The sequence below is a fragment of the Chenopodium album genome, chromosome 20, assembly GCF_948465745.1.
Source record: "Chenopodium album chromosome 20, dcCheAlbu1.1, whole genome shotgun sequence".
NCBI lineage: Eukaryota > Viridiplantae > Streptophyta > Magnoliopsida > Caryophyllales > Amaranthaceae > Chenopodium > Chenopodium album.
The window spans coordinates 11,864,195-11,891,496 of NC_137853.1; the positions used below are offsets into that span (position 1 = coordinate 11,864,195).

The 27,302-nt window shown below is 35.5% G+C and overlaps 3 protein-coding genes and 1 non-coding gene across 4 annotated transcripts; all 4 read left to right on the forward strand.

The window, feature by feature from the left end:
- Positions 1-1,951: 1,951 nt before the first annotated feature.
- Positions 1,952-8,175, forward strand: LOC145597584 (uncharacterized). The gene is made up of 3 exons (XM_081653784.1): positions 1,952-2,415; positions 7,442-7,549; positions 7,667-8,175. The coding sequence occupies exons 1-3, from the start codon at positions 2,092-2,094 to the stop codon at positions 7,976-7,978; spliced, it is 744 nt and encodes a 247-aa protein (XP_081509910.1). The 5' UTR covers positions 1,952-2,091; the 3' UTR covers positions 7,979-8,175.
- A 3,125-nt stretch (positions 8,176-11,300) lies between these two features.
- LOC145598881 (uncharacterized) lies at positions 11,301-15,132 on the forward strand. Its single transcript, XM_081655282.1, has 4 exons — positions 11,301-11,572; positions 11,677-12,071; positions 14,247-14,289; positions 14,475-15,132. The coding sequence occupies exons 1-4, from the start codon at positions 11,452-11,454 to the stop codon at positions 14,906-14,908; spliced, it is 993 nt and encodes a 330-aa protein (XP_081511408.1). The 5' UTR covers positions 11,301-11,451; the 3' UTR covers positions 14,909-15,132.
- A 3,089-nt stretch (positions 15,133-18,221) lies between these two features.
- LOC145598853 (putative F-box protein At3g51171) lies at positions 18,222-20,732 on the forward strand. The gene is made up of 2 exons (XM_081655248.1): positions 18,222-18,415; positions 18,933-20,732. Exon 2 carries the CDS (start codon positions 18,964-18,966, stop codon positions 20,173-20,175), a length of 1,212 nt encoding a protein of 403 aa, XP_081511374.1. The 5' UTR covers positions 18,222-18,415; positions 18,933-18,963; the 3' UTR covers positions 20,176-20,732.
- A 5,988-nt stretch (positions 20,733-26,720) lies between these two features.
- On the forward strand, positions 26,721-26,917 carry LOC145599826 (U2 spliceosomal RNA). The gene has a single exon (XR_014104087.1). It is a non-coding gene; the product is annotated as a U2 spliceosomal RNA (small nuclear RNA).
- The last annotated feature ends 385 nt before the right edge of the window (positions 26,918-27,302 follow it).

Genomic DNA, 27,302 nt, shown 5'->3' on the forward strand with positions numbered 1-27,302 from the left:
TTAAATAAATAAAAAAATGCATTTGCTTTAAACTTTCAAGCAGTGTTGCTCATCCAAGCAGGGTTGCTAATGTTGTGCCAATGGTCAACTTTCAGTTTTTATACTTTCTAAATTTGCAAGCAAGTCCTTTTAATAAACCATTGGAGATGCTCTTACAGTATTATGTGGTTTTCGAGGTGGGAAAAAGGAGAGGGTTTGTGATAGAACTCTTGGGCATCAATTCAACCATCAGCTTAAGTTTTTAGTTGAATTGGTCACTTAATATGGTATCAAGAATTAGCGTGACACAAAGGTCACGAGTTCAAATCTCATCCACCCTCCACATTCAAGTGGGTTGAGTTGGTCCTCTAACAGTTTGGTGGTGGTTATAAGGTGGAGGATAAAGAGAAGGCGAATTCTAGTGGTGGAGTAATAAAATTGTTATAATATTAGTTTTAAAATATTAGATAAAATTCCTAATCTCAAAAGATAATATTTTGTACTACCTCTGTTAAGTTTTATTTGCAACTTTTACTATATTTGGATGCTTAGTATTATTTGCAACTTTCCCAAATCTTACCCTTTTTAGTAAGTTTTTTTTGCTTGAAATGTCAATATTGTCCTTATTTTAAAAATTACTAGGGCAGCTAACGCGCGTGATGCGCGCATCATAGCTAGCCAAAACTAGAAGGTTTTTTTTGGTTTGGCTTTTAAATCACAAATTTAGTTAAATTAACAATAAGAGAAAATATATAACAACTATATTTAGGAGATATAAATGTTCAAGATAACTAACATTAATGAAAAGCATAAAAATAAATAAATATTTTAAAGGGTATAGTTGTCTAAACACTATTCATTAAAAATAGCCTGTATATATTAATGAGGGTATATATGTAACACATTTGAAGGATATAATAGGCATTACACTATTCATAAGAGTAGTTTTCTACTTTTTATAAGGTAGGGAAACATTCACTTAAATGATTAATTACATTACACTAACAACTTAATCTAGATCTAACAACTCCCAACTTGGCTCTTTCTCTCTCCTCTCAATCGCAACCTCCATTGATTTCGACTCCGATCCGGCAAGCACTAGCAGCAACGTCGTCGTGGCTATGGTGGTTTTGCAGCAAGACTCTGATCCACATGTTGTTTCGTGCGTGGAATGCATGGATGATTTTCGTGGCCTCGTGGGTTTGTGGGTATTCAAGGTATAAGGGTTTCATTGGATTTGTGGGGTGGTTTCGGTGATATATTGTGTGTTTATGGATGGTTTCGATTATTTTCGGTGGGTTTATGGGTGGTTTTAGTGATTTTCGTGGGTTTTATGGGTGGTGTCGATGGTGTCGGTGTTGATGGGTTGTCTAGATTTAGGTGGTGTTAGGGGTTTCAGTGGGGTTTCGCTAGTGTCGATCGGTGGTCTAGGTCGGGTTTAGGGTGTTTCGACGGTGTCAGTGGTTGTGGTGGTCTGGGTTTGGGAGTTTCGTCAGTGTCGCTGGTTGTGGTGGTCTTGGTTTGGGAGTTCGGCTGTGTCGGTGGTTGCGGTGGTCTGGGTTTGGGAGTTTCGGTAGTGGTGTCGGTAGTCTAGGTTTAGGGGGGTGTCGGTGGTTCCAGTGGTGGTGGCTAGTCTAATTTAGGTGGTGTCGGTGGTGGTGGCCTCGTCACCTAGTGAGTGGCTTGGGTAGTTTACTAATCATGTTTAATTTCTCTCTCTCCTCCTTAATCACAAACCCTTTTATTCCATAATCACCATTATGAAATTTTGACTTGGGATCTGTGTTGCACCCCAAAGTTGCAAATAAAACTTAACGGAGGTAGTATTTAATTAATTTAAACATTAAAATCTCATTAGTCAATTTTGTTTACGTGACATTTGAATTATTTAATTGTAAAAAAAAATTAGATTGAGTTATTAATTATTTCAAAAATCTAAATTCAAAGTTGTAAATCCAACTGTCCAAAGTTGGATTCTCCCTTTCTCCACCAATTTTCATCACATCACACATACAAAGTACATCACCCACGTTATTTCCACTTCCCTCTCCACCACCCTGTCGCCGGAAAAACAAACCCCACAAACTCCACTTTCCAGAACATTCTTCCGCCATGGGAGGACCTTCAAGGTGGACCTTCGCCATCACCATCACCATCTTCATCCTCGCCATTACAACGATCTCAGTTCAAGCAGGCGACAACAACCATGTCTACTCCCCTTGTCGTGACACTACAGTTCAGCGCGACGATGGCTTCGCCTTCGGCCTTGCTTTCTCTTCCAAAACTTCTTTCTTCCTCAACAATAATGCCTCGCTTCAGCTCTCTCCTTGCGATCGACGACTTTCTCTCTCCTCCAGTAGCTCTCAAATTGCGCTTTTCCGACCTAAGGTTGATGAGATCTCTCTTCTCACCATTAATGCTTCTTCTTTCAGCCCGGTATGTTACTCTTCCTTCTTTCTTTTTCGCTAATTTTTGAATTTAGGGTTTTGATTCTCGTTGTTCAATTAGGGTTTGTTTTTAATTGGGGTTTTTAATTTGTTTGGTTGGATTCGGAAGTGTTGTTTGTTTTTATTGTGAGATCGGATCGTAGTGATTTGAGTATTGCTAGTGTATTTCAATTTATTTGAACCATAAAATGTTTCCAGTTTTCGGGTTTGTTTTGGTAGAAGTATATTTGAGTGTTTGACCTGATTGTTGAGCAGATTGTATATCTTTAGTTACTGGGATAAAATTGCAGAGGTGGTAGGTCTATATGATATGTGGTGTCATTGGATTAATGTTTATAATCTAAGGAACGTATTTTGGACTATGGTTTTTAGTTAATCTTGGTGATGTTGTATTGATGTAGCGATAACAAGCCATGAATGTGAGTTTTATAATTTAGTGCTGAAATGCTGTTGGAAGGCGTTTTGTAGTTATGTAGGATGTATAATGGGTAAACATTGGGAACTATACTCCATGATTGGTCGAATTCATGACAAACATTCCAGCCGGAAGAAAGGTTGTCGGGTATTATGCATTTAAATCACTGTTGTTATTGTCTTGCAGTCGTCTTTGCAGTTGAGCGCACTGTAAATTATTGGATGTGCCAAAATCTTCTTAAAATCCTTGAAAGCATCCTTGAGCATTCTTGATTCCCCCGTCAGCAATATTGCCAATCAAAATCTAATCTTGCTCATGTTACTATGGTGCTGAGTGTTTCTGAAGACTAGAGCCATGTATCACTGAAAACATTCCACAAATTGGTGTTCCAAAGTTCTCTTTCTCCTCCAAATACAAGGCACTAGGATTTTGTTGGTTAAGTTTGAAGTGAGTCTGAGTGAGAGCTATTGTAAGCTATGAGAGGATTTTTCTTTATTTTGTGACAACAGTTGATGTTTTGCCATCCTTTCAATTGCTATATGTTCATGGGTCATAGGTTATTGGAAGGTATCGGGGTTCTTAAGCTCTTTTGCTTGACTAGAGTGTCTTATTCTCTTATTATAGGTCAAACTAGTTGTTTTCTATGTATGATATGTGAACCTTATGCACTGGTGACTGGTGATAGATTGAGAAGCTCTTTGAACATCAAAAGGACGTTGAGTTGTCCCTTGAATTTATTGGCATTGATGACATGACCTTGGTTTTGTTGCTAGAGTTAGGCCTTGTTATTTTGAATTTATTTTTTCTGTTGATTCCATTTTAGTCAGTTTCGTCTCTCTATTTCAGCTCGGTTGGTGTTTGTCTCAATACTATCATACTTTGAGGTGTAATATTTGCCCAAACTTAAACCAGTCGTTTCTTGTATTTAATGAGAGACATGAATTTTGGTGGTTAGAATGTTAACAGCTGGACTGTGTTGTGCTTTCATACAATATAGTGTTGTATTGCATTTTGTTGCACAAGTATTTGATGAATTCTAATGTACCTTCTCTAACTTAAGTATGAAATGGAATGTGCTTTGTTTGAATTAAATAACCCCTAACTCATTTCTCAAGAAAAGGACAAATCTAGCCAATGCTCATTATTTCAATTCCATAATAAGTATTGTTTTACCCACTCTAGCTCCCCCAAATAGTCCTCCATGGCGCCTGGGGGGAGGGGGGTATGGTGGTGGTGGGTTTCATACTATTACCAGTATTTTAATTGCTGTACAAGTTTGATAGTGGACAAGCCATAACAAAAGCATTCTTGTGAAAGAAGTATCAATTCTCCTTGATTTTGTGTTCTATTTTGTTGGATTTACCAGTACTGTAGTTATACTGGTTCCTCAAAATAATACTGTACTGATATGCTATTCCATACCAGCTTTCGGTCCCCCTGATCCTTCTGTAAAGCCCACCATGATCTTTATATCTAAGCTTCCTAAATTCTTTGCTAACCACGGCCATCCACCATTGTCATCCTTTCTATTATCAAGCATCTGTTAATCACTCAAACCCTACCCTCACTTCCATTAAAACCCATCTTCCCCACTTGGTGCCCACCATCAGCACCCACCTTCAACGGTGCCATAAATTCAGGCACCACTAGAAGCCAGAAAATCAGATGCTAAAAGAGTTTATGTATACTCTTTTCTGGCGCCCACCAAATAGTGCAATTTGGGTGGTGGTGGTTGGACAATGTACGGCAGAGCCGCAAAGGTGGATTAGTTGAGTTGGGAGTTTTGGTGGCTGATGTAAGATATATTTTTAATTCTTTTCTTGATTCACATTAAAGCAAAGGCAACCCATTGAAAATTGTATAAAACTGTGGCACCCCCTTGTGTTACATCTAAAAACCGTAAAAGAGGAGCAAGTATTTCAAGATTCATCATCCAAAATCTAAGCTACATTGTTGCATTAGTACATTCTCTGTTTCAGATATTCCATAGATCCACAACATAGTGAATTGAAGCTCTCATCCCCATGAATTTTGATTTAGGGAAAGCCAATATAGACCGGTCAGCTTATTGAGCTTGGAATTTCAGAACACCCCCCCACATTTAAAATTATCACGCTCTCTCCCGCTCCCCAATTTCCTTGGGCATGCAATTTAAAAGTATGTTGTTTTCTTCGTTTTTTCCTAGCATCTTTTTAAACACCTAGCCTTATGTATGTCAGCTATGTCTCATCACTCACATGCCTGGATGAATGTTTTGGTGGACAAAAATTTGGTCCTTAATCTAGTTGTGATATACTAAAGATGATTTTTACAGTTCTCTCTTGTTGGAATTTAGGCCTTAGCTTCAGGGTGCTTGCGTTCTGCAATTTAGGTATGAGGTGTTGGTTTGTTTAACCCATACCTTGCGCTTGTTTGAGAAAATGACTAATTATTATTTATCCCATTCCTCATCCTCCAAGTTATGGGTTTTAAAGAGAAAAGTTCATTATCAAACAAAATTAGACACAACCCATACCGCCCTAAAATCCTTTCTTATTCAAAACCTAAAGTAGGTTGTGAACAAAAACGGTTTATATGGCCTTCTATAGCTAAGGTTGCAGATGCTGTTATGCTCTTTCAGTTATTGTGTAATATTTGAATTTAGTAAAAGCTAGCACATATAACTATATAAGAATGATTGTTTAGAACTTTGATTTGTCAGCCTACATTATATTTGCTAGCGTTTTGATAGGGACTAAATGCCCTGCCCTTCATTATTTTATTGAGACAAAGGAGAGAGGGGATAAAGGTGAGTGAGCTTAGTGCATATGAAATGCATTTTCCTTTGTGGCACATTGGCCTACATCCAGAAGTCTTTGAAAGAAACTAATGCCTTGAAATTTTCCGTGAAGCAGAAATTACCAAGCCCTCCGTTGCATTAGATGGGTTTCTCCCACGTTTATGAAACAATTTTTTTTTTTTTTTGGGTTTATTTTTTTATTTTATTTTTTATCTTAATGTTTCTATAGAGGCATCAATGCTTGCATATATAATTAATATAAGTCCTATTTCTTTCCCCCAAATGGCTAAACTAATCTCTCATGATCCGGCTGCCTCTCATTTAATGTTCCATGGACATCTTTCTCCTAACACTGTATATGTACAACTTATAGCTGTAAGTCCTTTTGCAGAAATGAAAATTTGGTAGCTCTGGCCTCTGATTGAATTAACAGCTTGTTTGGATACACTATCAGGATGGAAAGGGAGGGAAGGGGTAGGGAGGGGAGGGAAGAGAAGGGGAGGGGAAGGAAGAAGAAGTTAAACCTTCCTTGTTTGGATAAAGGAGAAAAGGGAGGAAGGGGAGGGGCATTCACCATTTTTGATTGATTCTTAATGGGTTGCCATCAAAATTATACTGATTTTTCAAAAAATTATACCGTTAATATTTGTATTGTAAACCTAATTTAAAAAAAAAAAAAAAAAACAAAAACAGCAAAATACTGACTAGCGGCAATTAAACATCAAGCAAAAATTAAAATCCTATGTTCTTCCCAAAAAATTAAAATCTTATGTAAATAAATCTGAAAGATCAGATTGATTTTCAAACGAATCATTCCAGAACTAATTTTCAAACAAACATCGAAGAAAAAAAAAACAAATTAAAAATCGAATTAACTGTTGCATTGAAGAACAATCAATACCTAGAAATTGAATGATAAAATTCATTAGAAGCAGAGTAGAGGAGGAGCGAGGCAATAACATGTTGAATTATTTTGGCCTTTACCTTGAAAATTCAAGAGATTGAAAGAGATGAATTATTAGAAATGCCATAACCCTAGCAATTGGGGGAAAATAATTGAGATAGTAGTATGGAGGAGGAGAGAGAAAATAATAGAGGAGAAAGAATAATTCTTTAATCAGTTTCTTATAATATGTTTTCCTTCCAAATCTTTTCAAATTTGGAACAATTAAACATAAATTTTCTCTTCATTTCCTCCCCTCCATTTCCCTCGCCCCCTTCATTTGTTATGCAAACGATGGATTTAATCCCCCTCCCTTTCCCTACTCTTCTTTTCTCTCCATTTCTTCTTATCAAACAAGCTGAAAATCAGACAGAAACTCTTCCCCAATCTTCACTTTAAATTTCTATACTTCCCATGTTAAGGTACCTTTTCTTTCACAGAATAGTGTATACATCAAGGTTCCCAAATCCCAATGCAAGGGCGTTGTGTATTTGTATGTGATCAATAAGATTCAGACTAGATATCAACAGGTCTTAATTTGAGCGTAAATGTGGTGACCACTATATTAGTATATTAATTTCATCCTGCTTCAGCACATAAGCTTGCTCGATATCTGATTATGATAGTTGATCCTGACATGTTTATCTTCTTCTCTAACTTAAGATAATAGTGCCATATATCCTCTACTGGCATGTTTTTGGTTCCCTTATATTTGACTCTAGTGTCTAATAATTGCTATTCATTCGAGTGCTTTCGGTGATGAAATGTTAAGCAAAATGGTCCTTAATCTATATGATCTCATATCTTCCTTTAGCCAAATGAGATACCTATTTCTGAATTGGACTATCCTAAACTTTAGTGGGATGTTGATTTTTCAGGATTCAGCTGGTGGTTATATGGTGGCATTTGCTGGCTCAAAATATGCTGCAAGATCCATTCCTACATTTGTTGCAAATAGCACCCACGTAGTGACCAGTTTTACTCTGGTAAGGATATCAGAGATCACATGGTTTTCTTTTTCTGTTCTTTTTTTTTTTTTTTGAAGGATCTTTTTCTGTTCTTAATCCTCTTTAAAAGCTTATATATTGCTTTTGTGGAAGCAGATTCTAGAATTTAAGCAAGGCAGACTACAAAATTTGTTTTGGAAAAGGGATGGTTGTGCATCATGTAAAGGCAAGTCTAAGTTTGTCTGCCTGAACAATGTGGATTGTGCAATCAGAATGAGTGACTGCAAGAATCGAGGTGGTTCTATGGATTGTAGCCTTGGCATACAATTAGCCTTTTCTGGTACAGATAAGCATTATTCAGTTCTTAATTCTTGGTATGAAGTGCAGAACCTTCGGCAATATTCACTATTTGGCTTGTATTCCAATTTACGGAAGTCTCTCTCTGATCAATTTAGCAGCTTCTTCTGATTTTCTGCTGTGACTTGTGTGTTCTAAAGAGGTTTTCTCTGCTTTTACAATTGCACGATTCTTCAATTTATTCTCCTTTGATCCTCCAGCAGGCTTTGTGTGGAAATATGTAACATGTTTTGGTATGTAATTGTTTTTTTAATTAACAGTGTATATTGAAATTGAGTTAATGTGATTAATTAGTCATTCTCTTCGTATCATTTTGCCTTGTACTATTGACCTTTGGTATAAGATCTTGATTCTTGGCCTAAGTAACTTCTTAAACATGATTTTATTTGGTACGTTGTTATGTTGTACAAGAAATATGTATTGATATGTCATATGTGTGATGACTGACTTGGGAGATTTTTGGCCAAACAGCTACTGCTCAAAATTTAAGGCTCGAGTAGACAATATCAGTATATAACTATGTGATGATGCATTAGTCTACTTGTCTCTGATCCTGCACTATCACGAAGAAATGTACGCAACTTAGATTGATATTACACCAAGCATGCTGCTTGATTTATTTTAAATCCTTTGTGTAAAACACGTTTTGGGCAGCAAGAGGTTCCAAAAAAATAAAAATTAAATAAAATAAATAAATAAATAAATAAAAAGGAAACTTTGATACTCCTATGTTTTTTGGTTACCCTATTTACTGTGATCTTTAGTTACATAAGCAATTCGTGAAGTGAACTGCTAAACATCGCTCCCATTTTACAAGGGAACGTCCAATATTTGGCTATTATTATATCATACCGTCCCCTCTAATTTGTACCATGTAAATCCCGAATCCACCGTATCGGTTCCACCACCACTTTTTTTGATCCACCACCAAAAAATCGTTTTTTATTAAAAGAAAATTAAGTTTTTGTTTTTTTTTTTGGAATTTTCAGATGCTCCCAAAATAATAGGATCCACCTAGGTCGATCTGCCTAAAATTCTCGGATCTACCTAGATAGATTTGGAAATATTAGGCGGATCCACCTAGGTGGATCCTATTATTTTGGGCGGATGCATGCTTTTCTAGATTTTTTTTTTTTTTTTTAAGTTTTCAATTAATTAAATTCATTGATTTGGTACTCCTTAATAATTCTTTCTTTCATGTTGTTGTCACTAATAACATAATCAAATATTGAGTTCTGATTTTGTTTTTTTTTTTTTCGTGAATAATTTTGTGTTTAGGATCAGTATTTTGTGTTGGATTAGTGTTGACAGCACTAATCCAGTACCTATTTTTACAAGTATCTTAGTCGTGAGTATTTATTTGCTAGGGGTAAAAATGGAAATCTCTTTACAAAATGCGAGCGCTCCCTTGTAAAATGGGAGCGACGTTTAATAACCCCCGTTGTAAAATGCATTGTCATGTAAATGATGTAACATAAAAGACAACAAAAATTAATAAAGAAGGAAATTTAAACTAATAATCAAACACCCTAATTAAACAAGGATTTGGACATCCATAGTAATATCTAGTTGTAATGTTGATTAAAAACATAGGTATCATCTATTAGGTAGTTTTCAATTGAATTTCATAATTCAAGCATTTTCTTATGTATCTTTTATTTATTTATTTTTACATCGGAAAAGGCATTGTATTAATCATAAAACAAATTACACACTAAAACATCAGGGGTACGACCATACAAACTCTTTCTATTAGGAAATCACATATTTTCGGAGGAGCAAGGCACTCTTCTTTCAGAGCCACTCATCCAGCAAAAATAAGGAGTCAGCAATACCCACATGGAGTTTTACTTCTTTGATAAACTACTTCCTTCTAACTCTGGAAAGGCAGGAAGAGGTAAATATCTTCGACGTTTGAAGGAGCACAATTTGGGGTCCATAGTAGACTTCATCGAGGTAAGGACTGATGCATCTGGAAGGGGCATCGACGTACTTTCATATGATAAATCATGAGTGACTTTACCTATAGTCGGATCTTCTTGTGTCAAAATTGGAGTTGTTTCACACCTATCATGCCCTTCAGGGGGGGGCTAATCTCCATTGGTGTAGAAATGTCTTGAGTTTCTACACAATCCATCTTCTTTGGAGGATCAAGAACTTGGATGCTAATAAAATTCTTTCTAGAAGACAATAATAAAGTAGTGTTCGTCCCTTGAAAACCATCCCATATATTATCGGGTAAGATACATCACCGAAAATCAATAACTTGACCTTGCAAGATTTGAATATTTTTTTTCTTCTAAAATTGAATTCAGAACCAAATTGTTATCAATAATATTGGGTCTTTCATCTTGGTCGGAAGGGTTGACCTTACCCTTCAAATACAGAGATTTGCCTACAGCATTCTTTTCCACTTTGGTGTCATCTTTTACACCAATACATTTATATACACAACCATTTCCATGACCAACTTCTTGTTTCTTAACTTTCTTTTTTCTTCCTCCTTCCCAAACTGAAAAAATCTCATCCTCTGTTGATAGTTGTAACCACAAGTGCATCTTCAACAAAATTTTGAGACCAACCCAATCTAAAGGTCACCTCCTTGAGTTGTTGTCTAAACTCTTTGTTGTTGGGATGAGTGATAATTGCTCGCTAAAGATCCATGAAAGCTAAGCCAGGTTTGTTTAGCACTAAAGCTGTGACCGCTTTTCTAAAGTAAGTTTTCACATTTGAGGTATCATAATAACACCACCGAACACAATTGACCCACCTTGTCAAAGTTATTCTCTTTGACATAACAAGCCCCTAAGCTCATATTAAGAGACACAACAAGGCTCGAAAAAACTAATTTATCCTCATCATTACAAACTGACCCAAACCGAGACAGACTAAAAAAGGTAACCTTAACCAAACACACCCGAACTGAATAAAGTAGACCTGTCGTTGGTCAACCTAGACCCCATCCAGTTACATAAATTGACCCTTATAAATATACTTACCATTGGCGTTTAATTATTGGTCGACATAGACCCCACCCAGTTACTCAAATTGACCCTCATAAGGCACTTACCATGTACATCATACTTCCTTTGTCCCTATTTTTTGCCCCATTTGACTGTACACGGTCTCTAAGGCACGTATTAAACCATCTATATCTTTATTTTCATACACATAAAAATTATAAAAACGTAATATTAATAAAATTTATAACGACATGAATCTAACAAAATCATTCATGACTAGATTATCTTTTATAAATTATCGATAATTTCTGGTCAAAGTTATAAACTTTGACCCTAAAAATGACAATGAAGTATAAATAAAAGGGCAGAGGGAGTACAAATATAACCGCTGTTGTACTGACGGTGAAAATTACTGAATTGACCTGTCTTAACTCGACACCGCTGTCTAAGCGAAATCAAAATCCATTCGTATAGCATAGCAGTATAGCACATATGACTGAATTTTTTAGCAACTCAGCTCTATATTCTCTCCGATCAATTTCTGCAAATCCCAAACAAATAAATTCATCAAGAAATTGTAATAAAATCGCAAAAATTGTTGGTTGAATTAACTAAAAATCAATGTCGATGAACAAAATAGAAGAACCAAGCACAGCACCAAATCCAGATCAATGGTATACTCTAACCCTAGGTTCTTCCTTCAAAGATCATCAACCTTCTTCCAAATTCTGCACTTTACGCTGTAATCTTCAATTTTCTCTCTCTTCAATTTTTATTCTGCAATTTTACTCTTCAAATTGAATTTTCCGAATTTGATTCAATCAAATTCATTTTCTTGATTTTCAGATGAATTTAAGCCGGCATCGATCGATAAAACTCAACCAGGAGCATTGCACAAGACGAAGGACAACAAAGTCAGCGTAGAATTCAACAACAATCAACCTGGTAAACCTAAGGTTACATTTGAAGGTAATTCTGGCGATGATTACAAGGAAAACGACGGCGTTTTGTTATTTGACGGCCATAGTTTCCGTCTTGAACGCCTTCACCATGCTGTCCAGCGTTTGCGCCATAATCGCTTGCCTGGCGAATCCTCCGCCGCGGCGTTGGCTGCATCTTCCACCGCGGACGGTGGTTCGTCGCCGGTAGTCCGAGGAGTTAAACCTCAGTCTCAGCCTCAAGCGTATAATAGCCGGCCTGCGTTTACGCCTCCTCGGCCGCCTCCGGCACCGCCTGTTGCGGTCAGTTTTCTGTCTCATAACATTCATTTTCAGCTATAATTATGTTGTGAATATATATTGTGTGTGGTGATAATGTTGTCAATTAGTGCAAATATGATGGTGGAGGCGTATGCATAATGCTTGTTGGGGAATATGTATAATTGCACTGTATAAAAGAATGCCAGTTATATTTTAATTAGCTTCATCCATCAAGGAATTGTGTTTAGTGATTAGTAATGTAGCTGTGATAATGTTGAGTGCAAGTATGATGGTGGAGGCATATGCAAAGTGCTTGTTGGGGGATAATTATGGTTAATTGATTATTGCAGTTTATAAAAGAATGCCAATTCTATTTTAATCAGCTTTATTCACCAATGAATGGTGTTTAGTTCTTAGTACTTCGGAAGTTACTCATATGCAGTAATTTAGAGGATGATTTATATACTGAATCATAAGGCTTTATGAGCATGTTTGATTGGGGTATGTATTTGAAGTGTGCTTTCAATTAGGTGCTGGTTATGATTGTTCTCATTTTGGAGTAATTTGTATGGGACTTTGCCAGTTTAGTAATGCTGATAGCTCAAACACCTTTCTTGCCATTTGTTGATTGATTAGTGGTCGTTTGATGTGTTACGTTGGTGAATTGCCGCTGATCATAAGTTGTGGAAGATAATAACGTATAAAGTGGACTTAGGGTCAGTTTCTATGGCCTTGAATTAGTATAATTGGTAGCTTCACCAAAATTACTGAATTTTAAAACACTATGGCATTAGTCAGTAGTCAAGGTTAAGTGGAATCAGTTCCAGATTATTGTCATACGTTGTTGCCCTGCCCTTGTCAAACTTTTGTCCTGGGAGGCGACTATAATCCTTTTACTCACCAGGATACAATGTATGTTTTTCATTCTAATTCATAGCTACCACATTTCCTAAACGTTTTCAGACAAAATTTGGTACTCTCATACTAGTGTAATTCTCCACTATAGCCTTTAGATAATTAGATGTATTGACATTATAGATGTGAAGAAGGTTGTGGAATGTTGCTCTTCCATGAGATCTTATGCCGAAAAATAATAATCATAATTTTGATGCATCAACTAATACACCTCCTTATCCTGAAGGCCATGGTAAGGGAGAAAAATTTTACTGATTCATTTCTCTCTAAACTACTAAATGCTGGTTATGGATTTAATGTATGATACTATGATGAACCTCAACAACACTAGAATTATCCTATCAGTCATCAATAATACCCCATTGAGCTGAAATCTTATAAGACATAGGCTGCATAACCAAGCTGCAATTTTTTTATTAATCCAAACATAGTATAGATGATGCAATCATGGCAGATGAACCTGAAGAATAGAAGCAATAAGGAAGTATACTGATCTACTTGTAAAGGAAAAAGTTTTATTCTGTATCTGTGATCATCGGTCTTGTGCATTAAAAATTTTTCCTGATGGGAAAGACCCACTATGTTATCACTAGATTAATGTTGCTGACACCTTTCCATTCTTCCCTGTTTCCTGGGTGAGAGCCTCTTTTTGGTAATTGGGCTAGTTAGTGCCTGTAGAACCGTAGCCAAAACATTTCTTTGTACCAGACCCATTTTCTCTGTATGTTGGCTATTATGTTGTCTACATCACTTCCCATTCATGGCTAGGATTTGAAAGGAGATGGGGACTAAGGCCTGAGGATTGGGCTTTTGGGAGTCATTGATTGAGTGGGTGTTCTTTTGGCTGCTTTATGAATAAGGAGCTTGATGATGTAGTGGCCGTAGTGAACTACGTGACTGTTATTATGTATAGGGTCATAAGCTCCTGGTATTTGGGATTGAGGATTACCAAGAGTTAATAGAATTATACTTCTATGCTATACTAAGGGCTTGTTTTGTTCAGCTTAATTTCATTTCATTTCATTTCATTTCATTTCAGTTCAGTTTCTAATTTTCTTCTCTCATAAACAATTCATTTCAGCTCTATTCAATTCAATTCAATTCAATTCAATTCAGTTCAGTTCAGCCCCTATCAGTTCAGTTTAGTTATATTCAGTAAATCGGAACAGGCCCTAAGTGTTTTTATTATCTACATTTATTTAAAATTTCACAAAAAGATTTAAGTGTTCATATTTCTGCATTTATGAATGCCTTAAGAGGTCCTGACTTCCTCTTTTATGTGTTTGTCTATCAATGCTCCAGGTTGAAGTTGAGCGAATCGATATTGGTGATGCTGGAAATTCAGGTAAGAAGAAATACTCTATCTCTTTCTCTCTACGAGTACTTTACAAAACTGAAATTAGGGTATCAAATTTAAGATGCATAGCAGGCTTTTCCCAGCTTCACTTTTCTGTGCATTGGGACAGTACATGTGTATGCTACATTTTTGCCAATGTCCAATCATATGTATTTTCTGGTGTCTTGGTGTAGGAGGAAAACCTGGAGTTGACAAGTCAGCCACTACTCCTCAACAATCAATTGTTATGGCATCACCAGACTCAAAGGACTTTGATTTGGAAGAGCATTTAGACATAATGAATGATGATGACGACGATGATGCATTAGGGCCTGTCAAAGATAGTGCTGAAGAAAAAGCAGTTTCCCATACTGGCATTGATATTAACATCCCGCAGCAAAATGACATGGATGTCGAGATTGCTGATGTGGATGTCAATGATGACGATGGTGTAGATGCTGCTGCGGCCTTAAGAGCCCAGGTAAATGCAGTGGAAAGGGTAGACCACACCTCCAGCTCAAGTGGCAGCAGTGGGAGTGATAGTAGCGGAAGCAGCAGTGGAAGTGGTAGCGGCAGTAGCAGCAGTGAAAGTGATAGCAGTGATGGTGACTCGGTCAATTCTATCTGAGTTCTGCATTGTGGAATTGGTTATGTAACTTTGGACAGTGCACAAAATGTGGTGCTTCTCCTATTGTTATGAACTTGTAATGAGAGATGAGGGAATTTAATGTATTTTTAACATTTAAACTAGTGAGTAGCCCGGGCATTGCTCCGGGATACTATTTTTATAGTTGTGCAGCTTCAATACTTTTATAGTATTATATTATTTAGTGTGCAACATTAAAACATAATTAGCTATATGCCTAGATGGTTAGACAATAATATCTCTTCTAAGAGGTCTAGTGTTCGAACCTTGTCATCCATATTTCTTTTTTAAAATATAGTTGAGACAACATGGAGTATTTTTGGTAGTGCGGTGATGTGGCATATTGAGGATTGGGGTAGCTGACGTGGCATAATAAGGAGTTGAGTTAGTGACGTGGCATAGTGAGGGGTTCTACGTGAAGTAGAGACGTTTTTAGAAACGCCTTTTAATATATTAGTATAGATTTTTTTGCTTATTTGATGGGAATCTGACATGTAGAGGAAATTCTTGTTCATCAGACTGATTTGCGAAATCAGTAAATCAGGGGGCAAATATGTCTTTTTCCAATTAAAGTTGGGGGCAATATGGTCGCATCACTTGTTAAAGGGGAAAATGTCTGAATGACATGGCAGACGTTCTTCATAGTCAAACTAACGCTTGACTAGTCATGTTCTAACGTCCGTCCTCAAGCCAATTGTTCTAACGTTCCTGGATACTTTCCCAATTTCTGAAACCCTAAGGTCTACATTATCACCGATTGTTTTATCAGTGGCCGGAACTATGACATTCCATCGTCGGTGATCAATTGTATGTGAAATTGAGGTTCTTAAGGGTTAAGCGGTAGTCGGAATGCAACCAAAAGTTGCAACCGCGTCCGGTCGAAATCAATTAGAACAGGTTAGTGGAAGTACTGAATTTGGTATTTTGTCGAATAGTAAGTAAATTTGCGACATTGTGCTCATGCTATGGTTTCAATGAATACTATTTATGTGTATGGTTGTAATTGGGAATTAATTTTGGCTATTAGTATGGATTGAATTGAATTCAATACTAATTGTGTTTTGTAAATTCTTGTTTTACCTATTGTTTTGGCTGTATGTTTATGAAAATTAAAGGGGAAAAGCAATAAATTAACTTACCAAGGTAACTAATTGTGTTGAGTACATAGGTCAGAGGAGGAAGAAGATGCAGATCTACAAATTTTTTTTGTTTTCCTTTATTTTTTGGAGAAGGGGGAAGGCCATTAGCTTATCATCAAACGATGTAACGGACTTTGTAACATTGAAAACTTCGACCGTCAACGTAGCCATGTCACCATCAGCAGAACTCAATATAAAAATATTACTTTTGCTGAGGAGGGCCCACAAATGTCGCTGATTAACAACATTTCGTTAATCAGCTGATCAACCGGGTCGGCCTCCTGAAATGTATGATAGTTCTGGAGTATTTGTTTAGTTCTAATACAGTACGAGTACTACATAGTAATAGAGTTCTTTTTAAAACTGACATTCAATCATTATTCATTATTGGAAAAAATACTTTAAATTAGAAACAAAAGTTATAATCTTCAAAGGGCAGGAAATTCTGTCTAAAACCACCCATTAAATAACACTTTTTGTCTAAAACCACTCACAATAAAAATTGTTGCCTAGGTCCATCCAAATTAAAATTTTGTTGTCAAATGCCATCTATCACTGAAAATTGGACATTGACTAAATTTACCGACGTTGACCCTAACATGGCATTGCATGTGACCTTTTTTTTCCCTCTTTTTTTTTCTCCATATTCTAAAACCCATCCTTTTAACTTCGTCATTCCTTGGCCTAACTCCTAACCTTTCTTCATCTTCTACTCCTCTCACCCTTAGTTTGTCTTTGATTTGTTAATCAATTTCATGTTCTTTGTTTCTTTTTTGCCCCAAATCAGAAGAACTCAATTCTTTAAATTAAATAAGCAACAAATGAATTCGTAATCTGCCATCATCACCATCATGGGCGACCATACGCAACATCAGTGGCAGCAGGAGCTACTTGGTAGTGGTTGGCTAGTTGTTGGTCATGGCTTCCATGGAAATCGTTGTTGATCGTTTGTAGATCTAGGGTTTGGGTTGTGGTTCAATTCCGGGAGAAAAAAACAAGGGGTACAATAATTTGGGTAATTGATTTTCCATTGGAGTGTACCTCGAGCTCTAAGTTCTCCATTGAAGCCACCTCAATTTCTGGGTGGGGCTAATTTTCGGGTAAGACCGTGGCATGGGTAATGGTAGGGCTAAGCAAAACTATCTGATAATCCGAAAATCCGATCCGCATCCGATCCGGAAATTTAGGATAACCGACCCGAAAACATTTTTGGATCGGATATCCGATCCGGAAATTTCGGATATCAAAATTTTGGATTTCGGATATCCAAATTATTAATAATATTATTAATCATTGATATTATATAGTGATTATGAAATAAAGTAAGAGTTTAAATATTGGAATAATAGATTTAAGTATGAACAGGTAACCGTTAATTTTAAATTGATACTCAATAACCATACCCGATAACAAATTATCGGACTGGGTACCCGGACCGTTATGGTTATCGGATCGGTAATGGAACGAGTTTTCAGTTTTTCGGGTAGTTTTGCTCAGCCCTACTATGTACTCCCTTCGTCCCATAAGTACAGATGAATAACTCTAAAAATACGGTTTTTAAGGAGGATAGAAAAAGTAGAGGAATATTGTATGGAAAAGATAAAGGAAAAATTAGAAAAAATAATCCCAACTTTCATCAATTTTGATGGAATAATCCCAATTTTGGATTATACTGGAATAATCTGAACTTTGGGGGTAGTTCTTTTTATTCAATCCTAAACACGGTGGTCGCTGGTACCTAACCGGCGTGAAAAACCGGTTTGCCGCTGCCGTTAATCGGTTTCAATCGCCGGTAACCGCAGTTGGCCAATCGGTTTTACACGCCGGTTGCCAGCGATCGAATTTAAAAATAAAAATACAGAAAAAAACAGAGAAACTAACCTCATTTTTCGAATTTCCGGCCATGAAAACACTAGACCACCGCCGCCTACTGCCGCCTTCCGCTGATTGTGGTCAGTAAGTGTGTGATTGTGGTGGTTGTTTAGAAAGAAAGTGGTGGTTGTGGTGTTTGATGGGGCAATAAAAAATAAAAGGGTAAAAAATAAACTAAAAAAATAATTAGGTTTTAATAAGGGTAATAACGGCATTTTACTTGAAATGAGGGCGGTTTTGAACTTGGCATTAATAATCCTATTCCCACCTTATAATCCCACATTCCAAACACCCCCAGATAGAATCAGAATTGACGGAATCACCATCACTTTCATTTCTGCTACTGCCGCTACCACTTCCACTACCCCTATCGTCTCCTTCTCTCCCTCAATTCTCCATTGCCATTGAAGAGCACTCAACATCGCACTCGACGTCATGCCTTCTGATACTTGTATTCCCCGTTGAAGCAGCTTATGAGGTAAGTTATTGTTTCTTTTTGAATTCATCATATCAATTTCAAAATCTAGGGTTTATCTTTCATCTAATTTAATTGAATTTAAATTAATTTTATTGTCAGTGCACTAAGCTTAGGGTTCGAAATCTAGACTATTTGCTCTAAATACTAAGATTATGAAAAGGAAATTATGGGCATAATTTGATGATTGAATCAAATATCCCTTAAATTATTTGATTTTAAAAACCCTATTTGATAATTGAATCAAAGTTCCTTAACTTCCTTTTATGTTACGATTAAGCTATGAAATTAGACCTCTTCTCCATATAATTGAATAATTGATTGTGGAGTTAGAGTCTTACTTTTTAGGTTTTTTAATTGATGATTGATAAACTAATGGTTTCCTTAGGAATTAGTGAACAAGATGGTTGTGTGCTGTCAATTAAGATCAAATATAACCTCATTTACACTAAATTCTATACTACGTATAAAGTTATTTGCCATTGTCCTTATATAAAGTTTTTTATATTGCAAAACATAGGTTAAAGGCGTCTAATCTTTAATATTAGCCCATGGAAACAAATTGGATCCTTCCTCGTGATCTATTAGTAGACATAGTTTCGAGGCTGCCAGTTAGAGACTTGTTGCGATTGAGATGTGTGTGTAAAGAATGGTGTGCCTTTATCGACGATGATAGCTTCATTAAGAAGTCCTATGAAGTTCGATATTCCATTTGCAAAGAGGATGGAAACATGCGCTACTTGATCACCAAATATAAATTAGGCAGATCAAATAAAGTCTTGCTTCTCTCTATACATCAAGGGGAGACTATTACCTTGAATTTGAATGCTGATCTTGAACGAGACAGCACTGATGTGCTCCCACATTGGGCAGATCAATTCTATGTTAGTTGCCATGGCTGTGTGAATGGTGTCATTTGTTTGTCCTTTGAATACAAGGAAACACCTAAGATTGACAAGTGTTTTCTGGCCTTGTGGAATCCAGCCACTAGAGAATTCAAGACTGTTGTGTATCCGAATGTGCCTGAACTTTTCTTTGCTCGGTGCTTTGGGATCCTCGGATTTGGTTTTGATCTTTTATCTAATGATTTTAAAATTTTGGGAGTATGTGATGATGAAACGGGAATTGGGAAGTTTCGTTATGAATTATATTCGGTAAAAACCAACTCTTGGAAGACAATTCCAGATCCTAATGTTCTTTGGTTGCCAAGTGCTAGCACCGACGCGTATCTTAATGGTGTGTATTATATGACGACTGATGATCAGCAATCAGTTGGGCGCGCGTCCAACTTTGAGATTGTATCATTCAATTTTGCATCTGAGGTTTTCAAGGTATCTGAAATGCCGCAGGAGGCTGTTTCACTTGTGTACTTGGGTAAATCATATCAAGTAATGCTTGCGCTGTACAAGGATCAACTTGGGTTGTTTGTAAGCCATGTGGTTGAAGAAGTTGCATTGTGTAACATTGATATATGGATTGTGACCCAATTTGATGATTGTGGAGTGCCGTTGTCATGGCAGCACTTGTATACCATTTACGGCGGCACTCTTGATAAACTGGGTCTGGAGGTTCAATCAATACTAATAAATGGTGATCTTGTGCTCTTATTTTTTATTCCAGATATAGACAGAACACATGAAGGCGACGTGGCTTGTACATGGTATTCTGGTCTTTATAATCACTCAAGGTGTGAGTTCAAGAAATTGGAAATCGATTTAAAGGCATGTTTTAGATATGTGGAGAGTTTATTTTTATTATCATAGAGGCTAATTTAGACTTATGGACAAGTATTTAGAATTTTAGATGCGGTGTAATTGTTATTGAATTTTCTTTGTTTGACAAGTTAGTTTTCTTGCCTTATCAGGCTGCTTATAAGCTTAAAAAGGATACATAATTTTTTTTTTTGTTTATAGTTGCTCTTCTAAAATGCTATTGGATGGTGTGTCTGCAACCATGAGCTAGGAATCGTGGTGTTTTAACTATGCAATTTCTTAATAACTACACCATGTACAAGAATGGAGTAGCTGATTTTTTTTTTTTTTTGTATTTTTTTATTTATTTATTTATTTATTTTTAACTTCAAATTCATATATAAGGATTGAATGTGGCATCTGATAGAGCTCGCTCTAATACTGAAGCTTATGCTGAGCAGAGTGCATTATTTCATCTGTTATTCCTTGAAAAAAAAGGTAATGATGAAGTTTGACTGACTTTACCGCACTGATAACGAGGAACAACTTCAAAGGGAATTACTCAATCAGGTTTCTTCCATTTTGATCTCATTGAGTTGTAGTCCATAACTTCATATTCTCTTGTACACATAGAGTATGGCTCAATGCTGCTCTATATTTTCATGTAATACTTCTTGTACTTTGTATGAGTTAAATTATTCTCAAGCTTAATGTGTATCCATTTTGCCGCTATCTTATTAAGCTTCATCTTCATCATAATTCTGAATGTACAACTCCATAGAGCCCTTGTTTTTACAGTATAAAACAAATTAAAAGGCAAAATGCAGCAACCTTTTAATTTCCAAATGTATGGCAAATAAAAAGATTGATTGTTTGAAAACAAAGGAATTTAACCTCCAAGATCTAATATGAATATTAAAACTGTTTAGTTTCAATATAAATGTATAATTCTAAGACTTTAGGCCTCTCTTCTACAATATCTATTATGTAGTGTTTGGAAACCTTGATTATAATTAAAATAAAGTGTAGTTATTAATTATGGTTTGCAAACAGACCATTAGGTATTAAACAAATAAACTTATATTAACAACGCCCTTATCATTAGGAGAGTAATCAGAGCAACCAGAGTTGAATATAATGGAGAACTTGACATCGTATGGAAGAGTAGACAGTCTCATCTTCTTTTTGTCACTATTAACTGTAATCTCTTATTCATATGAAATTCTAAATGACAACAATGATTCGATCATGCATTGTTGGCACTACTAGTTGCATTAACAGATATGTAATCAAATGCTTGAACTCTACGGGAAGAGGTGTAAAACAGTGCCGTGCTATGTCGTGGTTGTCCACAGTTTTTGAAGTTATTTCTTGTAGCACAATTCTGAAAACTCAACAAATCTGCAGTGGCACAAAGCCTAATCTCCAGCAGGTACACCTTACCGTCACGCGCCCCGCAAACGATAATAGGAACAATGTTGAGCTTAGTGTATATAGCATCATAGTATTCTTGAGGGATGGGTTGACCCCTCATTTTCATGTCAGTGTTGCTTGAAGGTTTTAACCCTGTTGTCAAACGCAAAGCAAATAAATTTACTAAATTAACAAGTACTTATATTGTAAAATTAAGTAGTGGTTTGAGAAAATTAGACTCTACCTGTTTCAACAATTTTCATGTACAGATTTTTGTAGTACTTCTTGCAGAGATTTTTGCTATTGGTGAAGTATTCCTTGACGGTTTGACCTGAGCATGATCCATGAGTATTCCACTCATGTTCCCTAAACACTTTGTCAGGCGTGTTCAATCCCCGCCAATACATGTTTAGATTGGTTACAGACTGCACCGAAATTAAATATTTGTGAGTACATAGTAAGAAAAAAAAAAGTCATTTTACGCACTATATTAATTTATATACTCGCGCTGCTGTATTACTATAAGGTTCACCGCCGCAATTTGTGATGGTAACGCCTTGTCCATCTGTTGGCCACACCCCATGCAAGAGGAATCTATCGTCAGGAATACTTTCAACGCAACCATCATTGAGCTTGCAGTAGGCCATTGGCCACTGAAAAACTACAAGTGCACCTGCAACTGCTGGGTGTGCAGGTGCAGGTGCTGGTGCAGCATCAGTTGATGGGGGCAGGGGTACAAAAGCTTTAGTTTGTGGAAGACATTGGAGGAATACATAGAATAATATTGTTAGCATGGTAACAATGCTAAGGAAGGCTGCCATGATCAGATCAGATGTAAGGAAATTTTGTTGTAAGAGAATTGAGTATGAGAATATTTAAGGTGCAAGGAGGAGATGTATTGAGCATGCTTCTTTTATAGAAGCTTCACCACACCTTGAAGAAGCTAAATTAGTAACTGCAGTGGTGCTTACTAAGTTACTAGTTCATTGAAGTGCACTCCTACAATAGTGTTTTCTAATATAGCAACACAATACGATAATGGTTTCTAATAGTGGTTTCTTATATCAACACGCTACAATAGTGGTTTCTATAATAGTAATTCATAGCAACACACTGCAATAGTTGCTTCGGGTGTGGGCTGGGTGGTTTTTGGTGTTTTGTTTTGTATTTTATTTAAAAATTTTAAATTCTTTTTAACCAATTATTAGCTCTCGAGCTCGACACTTGGGATTTTATATTGGAAAAAAATTAATGTTTATAACAAGTAATTGATCATAAGTATTAAAGAAAGAAAACAACCCCAACATTCGGATTATTCTCGAATTATATAAAGTTGAGATTAAAATCGGGCAAAGTTTTAAATTAAATGTATTTTTGCATGAGAGTATCATGAATAACACATGTATCTTCACTAATATTAGTACTTTAATTAGTGTATACCTTACGTTTGATTTTGTAGTTTGTTTTATACTCCGTATATTGGTAATTCATACGAGTATAAGGTATAACCCACGGCCACTACCCGATCTTTAAATACCCACTATTCTAGCTAGCTAATACCATTATTTAGTTATTTAAGTCTCAAATGAACGGTGCCATGTGACACTCTTCAAAGTATGTGCATCATGTCACAATGCAACATACAAAGGTCATACATTTACCATCTCAACCAACTTTTATTAATGTTTTTAATTTCACGTAATTAACATTATATATTCCATTTATTAAGTGAATTAGAGCTATATAATTTATTTATTTTTTCACAATATTAGAGATAAATACGTATGGGCTAAAAAAAATCAGTAACACCCGAGGCAATGCACGTACCACACACTAACAATACAAACAGTTGAACATAATTATTAAATTAAAGAAATACGGGCAGTCATCGTCTGAGACACACAATAATTAGTCTTTACGAAACTAGAGGTGTATGTGGAGTTTAGCACTAAGTTATTCTGTTTGTTTTTTTCATTATATATATTTAGACATTGTTAATTCATACAAGTATAACCCACTACCTCTATCTTTTTTTTTTTTTTTTTTTTTTTTGAAAAAACACTACCTCGATCTTAAAAAAGCCCAATATTCTAGCATCTCCACTATTAGAGCAACAAATTTCAGTAGTACTATTCACAAACATAGAAATTTTTAATACGGCCGCAATTGGTTTTGCCTTACTATTTCAATCTATATTCTCGATCTTAAAATACCCTAATCGTGGCTTAAGTGGGTTTGGTTTTGTACTAATAACCTTTTTTTAAAATTTTATTTTATTTTTGGTTTTGATTTTTTGAACCCTTATTTAATTACTCCGTATATTTAATTTTCTTTCTTTCTTCTTTCAAAAAAAAAAAAAAAAAAATCCTTTTTTTTAAATTTTATTTTATTTTTGGTTTTGATTTTTTGAACCCTTATTTAATTACTCCGTATATTTAATTTTCTTTCTTTCTTCTTTCAAAAAAAAAAAAAAATCCTTTTTTTTAATTTTATTTTATTTTTGGTTTTGATTTTTTGAACCCTTATTTAATTACTCCGTATATTTAATTTTCTTTCTTTCTTCTTTCAAAAAAAAAAAAAAATCCTTTTTTTTAATTTTATTTTATTTTTGGTTTTGATTTTTTGAACCCTTATTTAATTACTCCGTATATTTAATTTTCTTTCTTTCTTCTTTCAAAAAAAAAAAAAGTCTTAATTGTGGAATTAAGAGGTGTATGTGGAGTTTCCTACTAGTTTTTGCTTCGATTTATTTTTTTCTTTTTAATATTATTATATATTTTTAATTTTATACATATTGATATTGTTAATTCATACAAGTGTAATCCACTACCTCGATCTTAAAATACCCACTAATCCACTATTTTAGCATCTACACTATCAAAGCAACAATATTCAGTGATTACGATTCGCAAACATAGAAATTTTTAATGCCTGCAAGGCTGCAATTGGTTTTGCCTTTACTATTTCAACCTATATTTGAAATATGTTCTCAATTAATGTTTAATTTATGATAAAACTGTGTGTGTCAATTAAATGAGTTACTAATGTTTTATTATTTCATTATTATTCATCTTTTTTTTTTTTTTTTTTAAAAAGTAATATTCATGTTTATTTTACCTTCCTATATAACCTTTTTTTTTAGGGAACCTTCCTATATAACCTTTATGGCTTTATATACTCCTAATTGATGTGATAAAAATACTTATAATAAAAAAAATTAGGAAAAATTGATAAAAATAATCCCAACTTTCACCGGTTCGCTCAAAATAATCCCAACTTTGGATTATTTTTAAATAATCCGAACTTTGGAGGTTATTCGTTTTAAACGGTCCCAAGTGACCGGTAACCTGTTAAAGAGGTTATTTTATTTTTTGTTTAAGTGACACTTGTTACCACATGATTGGTTGATTTTGTATTTTTTTTTATTTAAGAAAAACACTTGAAAACTACCACCACCAACCCAGATTCCGGCAGGCGAAAGCCTTCTCCCACCGCTCACCCATGTACCCTGCCCCAAACTGTCACGCCAAACCATCACCCTCCCGCACCGGCGCCGGCTCCGGCGCATCACCTTCCCTCTAACCCCTGAACCACTTAAACCACCACCACAAAACCACCTAACCAAAACCCCAAAATCCTTAAAATAACCCATCCCCACCGATAAAACCCCTCAATCGGCCCTCCCCCACCCTCGGAACCCTAGTGCCGAGGGTTCCGAAGGTGGGGAAGGGTCGATTGGAGTGTTTTTGTGATGGGGCTGGGTTATTTTAAGGGTTTCGAGTTTTATTTGCCGTGGAGGTTAGGTGATTTAGGGGAAGGAGGAGGGAAGCACCGGCGACAGCGTGTCGGAGGGAGGTTCTGAGAGCCGACGCCGGCGTGAACGAGGATTGGCGGTGGTGGTTGGGAGCTTCGGAAGCAGCCAGCGGTGGTGGTAGGGAGGTGGTCGTGGGTGGGTTGTTTTTTTTTAAAAAAAAAAATAATTTTTTTAGTTTTCTTTTGTTATATTTTTAGACCAATTATGTGGTGCCACGTGTCCCCGTGACCTGATACAATAGGTTGGGTGACGGGGTGGGACTGTTTAAAGCAAATAACCCTCAAAGTTCGGATTATTTAAAAATAATCCAAAGTAGGGATTATTTTGAGCAAATCGGCGAAAGTTGGGATTATTTTCATCAATTTTTCCAAATAATTATTTAATTTAATATAAATCATGACGTGTAAATGGGTAAACAAATAGTGTTCTTATAAAAAGGTTCGTAGTGACATACAACGTAACAATTTTATCCATTAAAAGGTCTTTTTTTTTTATTTTGTTGGAAAAAAAGGATGGTTACGTTGATAAGATGTGAATACGAATTGAAAAACAGGAAGCTATCATGTCATATCATATCACTAATATATACAGCCGGTCTCACAGCCAGGCCATGAGACATCGATCAACACTTGACATTTCAGTTTTTCGCTAAGTGTTGCACCACGTAGGCGACAAATAGGTATTATTGTGACACATAGGATGCTAAATAAGCGAAGTTTGGATAGTTTTTTAAAGATAAAATTGTTGCATAATATTTTATTATCGATATACTTCTAATATTTCATATACTAGTTGTGGACCCATGCGCGATTCCCCAAGTTATCGGTATTATCTTTTGGTCCTTGTTTTATCGTTGTTTGTATGTTCATATATTTAAGGACGTTTTTCCTTTGAGTAGCCGTTCTATTCTAATTTCTCATTAAATAACTGGTTTATTTAGTAAGAAATACAAAGAATTCGAGGATAAAAAAAAAATGTATTTATTATATATTCATATAGATGACCCCAGGCTTTTTACCTTATATTTAGTTCCAATAATTTTAGATAAGTTTAAAGTACATTTAAAATAAGTTTTAATAAACTCATACGAAGTACTTTGTATAAGTTTAGATAAGATAGTACGAGGTGAAAACTTAAAACTAAAATTTGATTATCAAATAATCTATTTATCAACAATTCGAAACTCAAACTGAGGCAGTGTAAACATTAAACAACTATCTTTTATTTAGTAGTCACTAATGTTCATTTCAAAGTATGCCTACTGAGTAGTACTGTTTTACTGTATACTATATGTTGATTTCTGGAAAAATAACATATCCCACATCGAGCAGGAAAAGAAGAAGGAGAAGTTGTCAGACTATAAAAAAAGAAATGAGCTAATTTGCAAAGCATACCTTTCTCGGCCTTTTGGCTAAGATCAAGTGTAGTATCTGTTCTTATCAGTTTAATATCTGATACGTGGGCCAATGGCCCACAACGATATTAAATTTATTTTTTAAGGGGGAAGACCCATCACAATAGCTTGCTATTGGGGTCTTCAAGCGTCGCCCATGCGTTGCACTACTGCACGGGCCTGGCGCACCCCACCAATACTCAGTTTAATTGTTTATTAGCGACGAACTATTTTTTTTTTTTTTTTTTTTATTATTATTTTTTTTTAAATTTTAATTTTAAGAAGACGAACTATAAAAGAACTATGGAAAAGAATTAAAACAACTAAAAGGACCAGAACAAATTGTCCAAGTTAATACTGACTGTAGCAATGATTAATAAGATTGATGGATCCACTGATCGAATTACATACATACTAAGGGAGTAAAATTAGATTAATATGCTTATAATTTATAAAACCAATTATTAAAAAAAATTAATATCAAGCTAAATTGGATCAGTTTAAGTTAAATTGAATTAGATAATTTCAAATTTCTTGTTGAATATTTTAAAGGATTACATGATTTCACGTTAGTTTTAA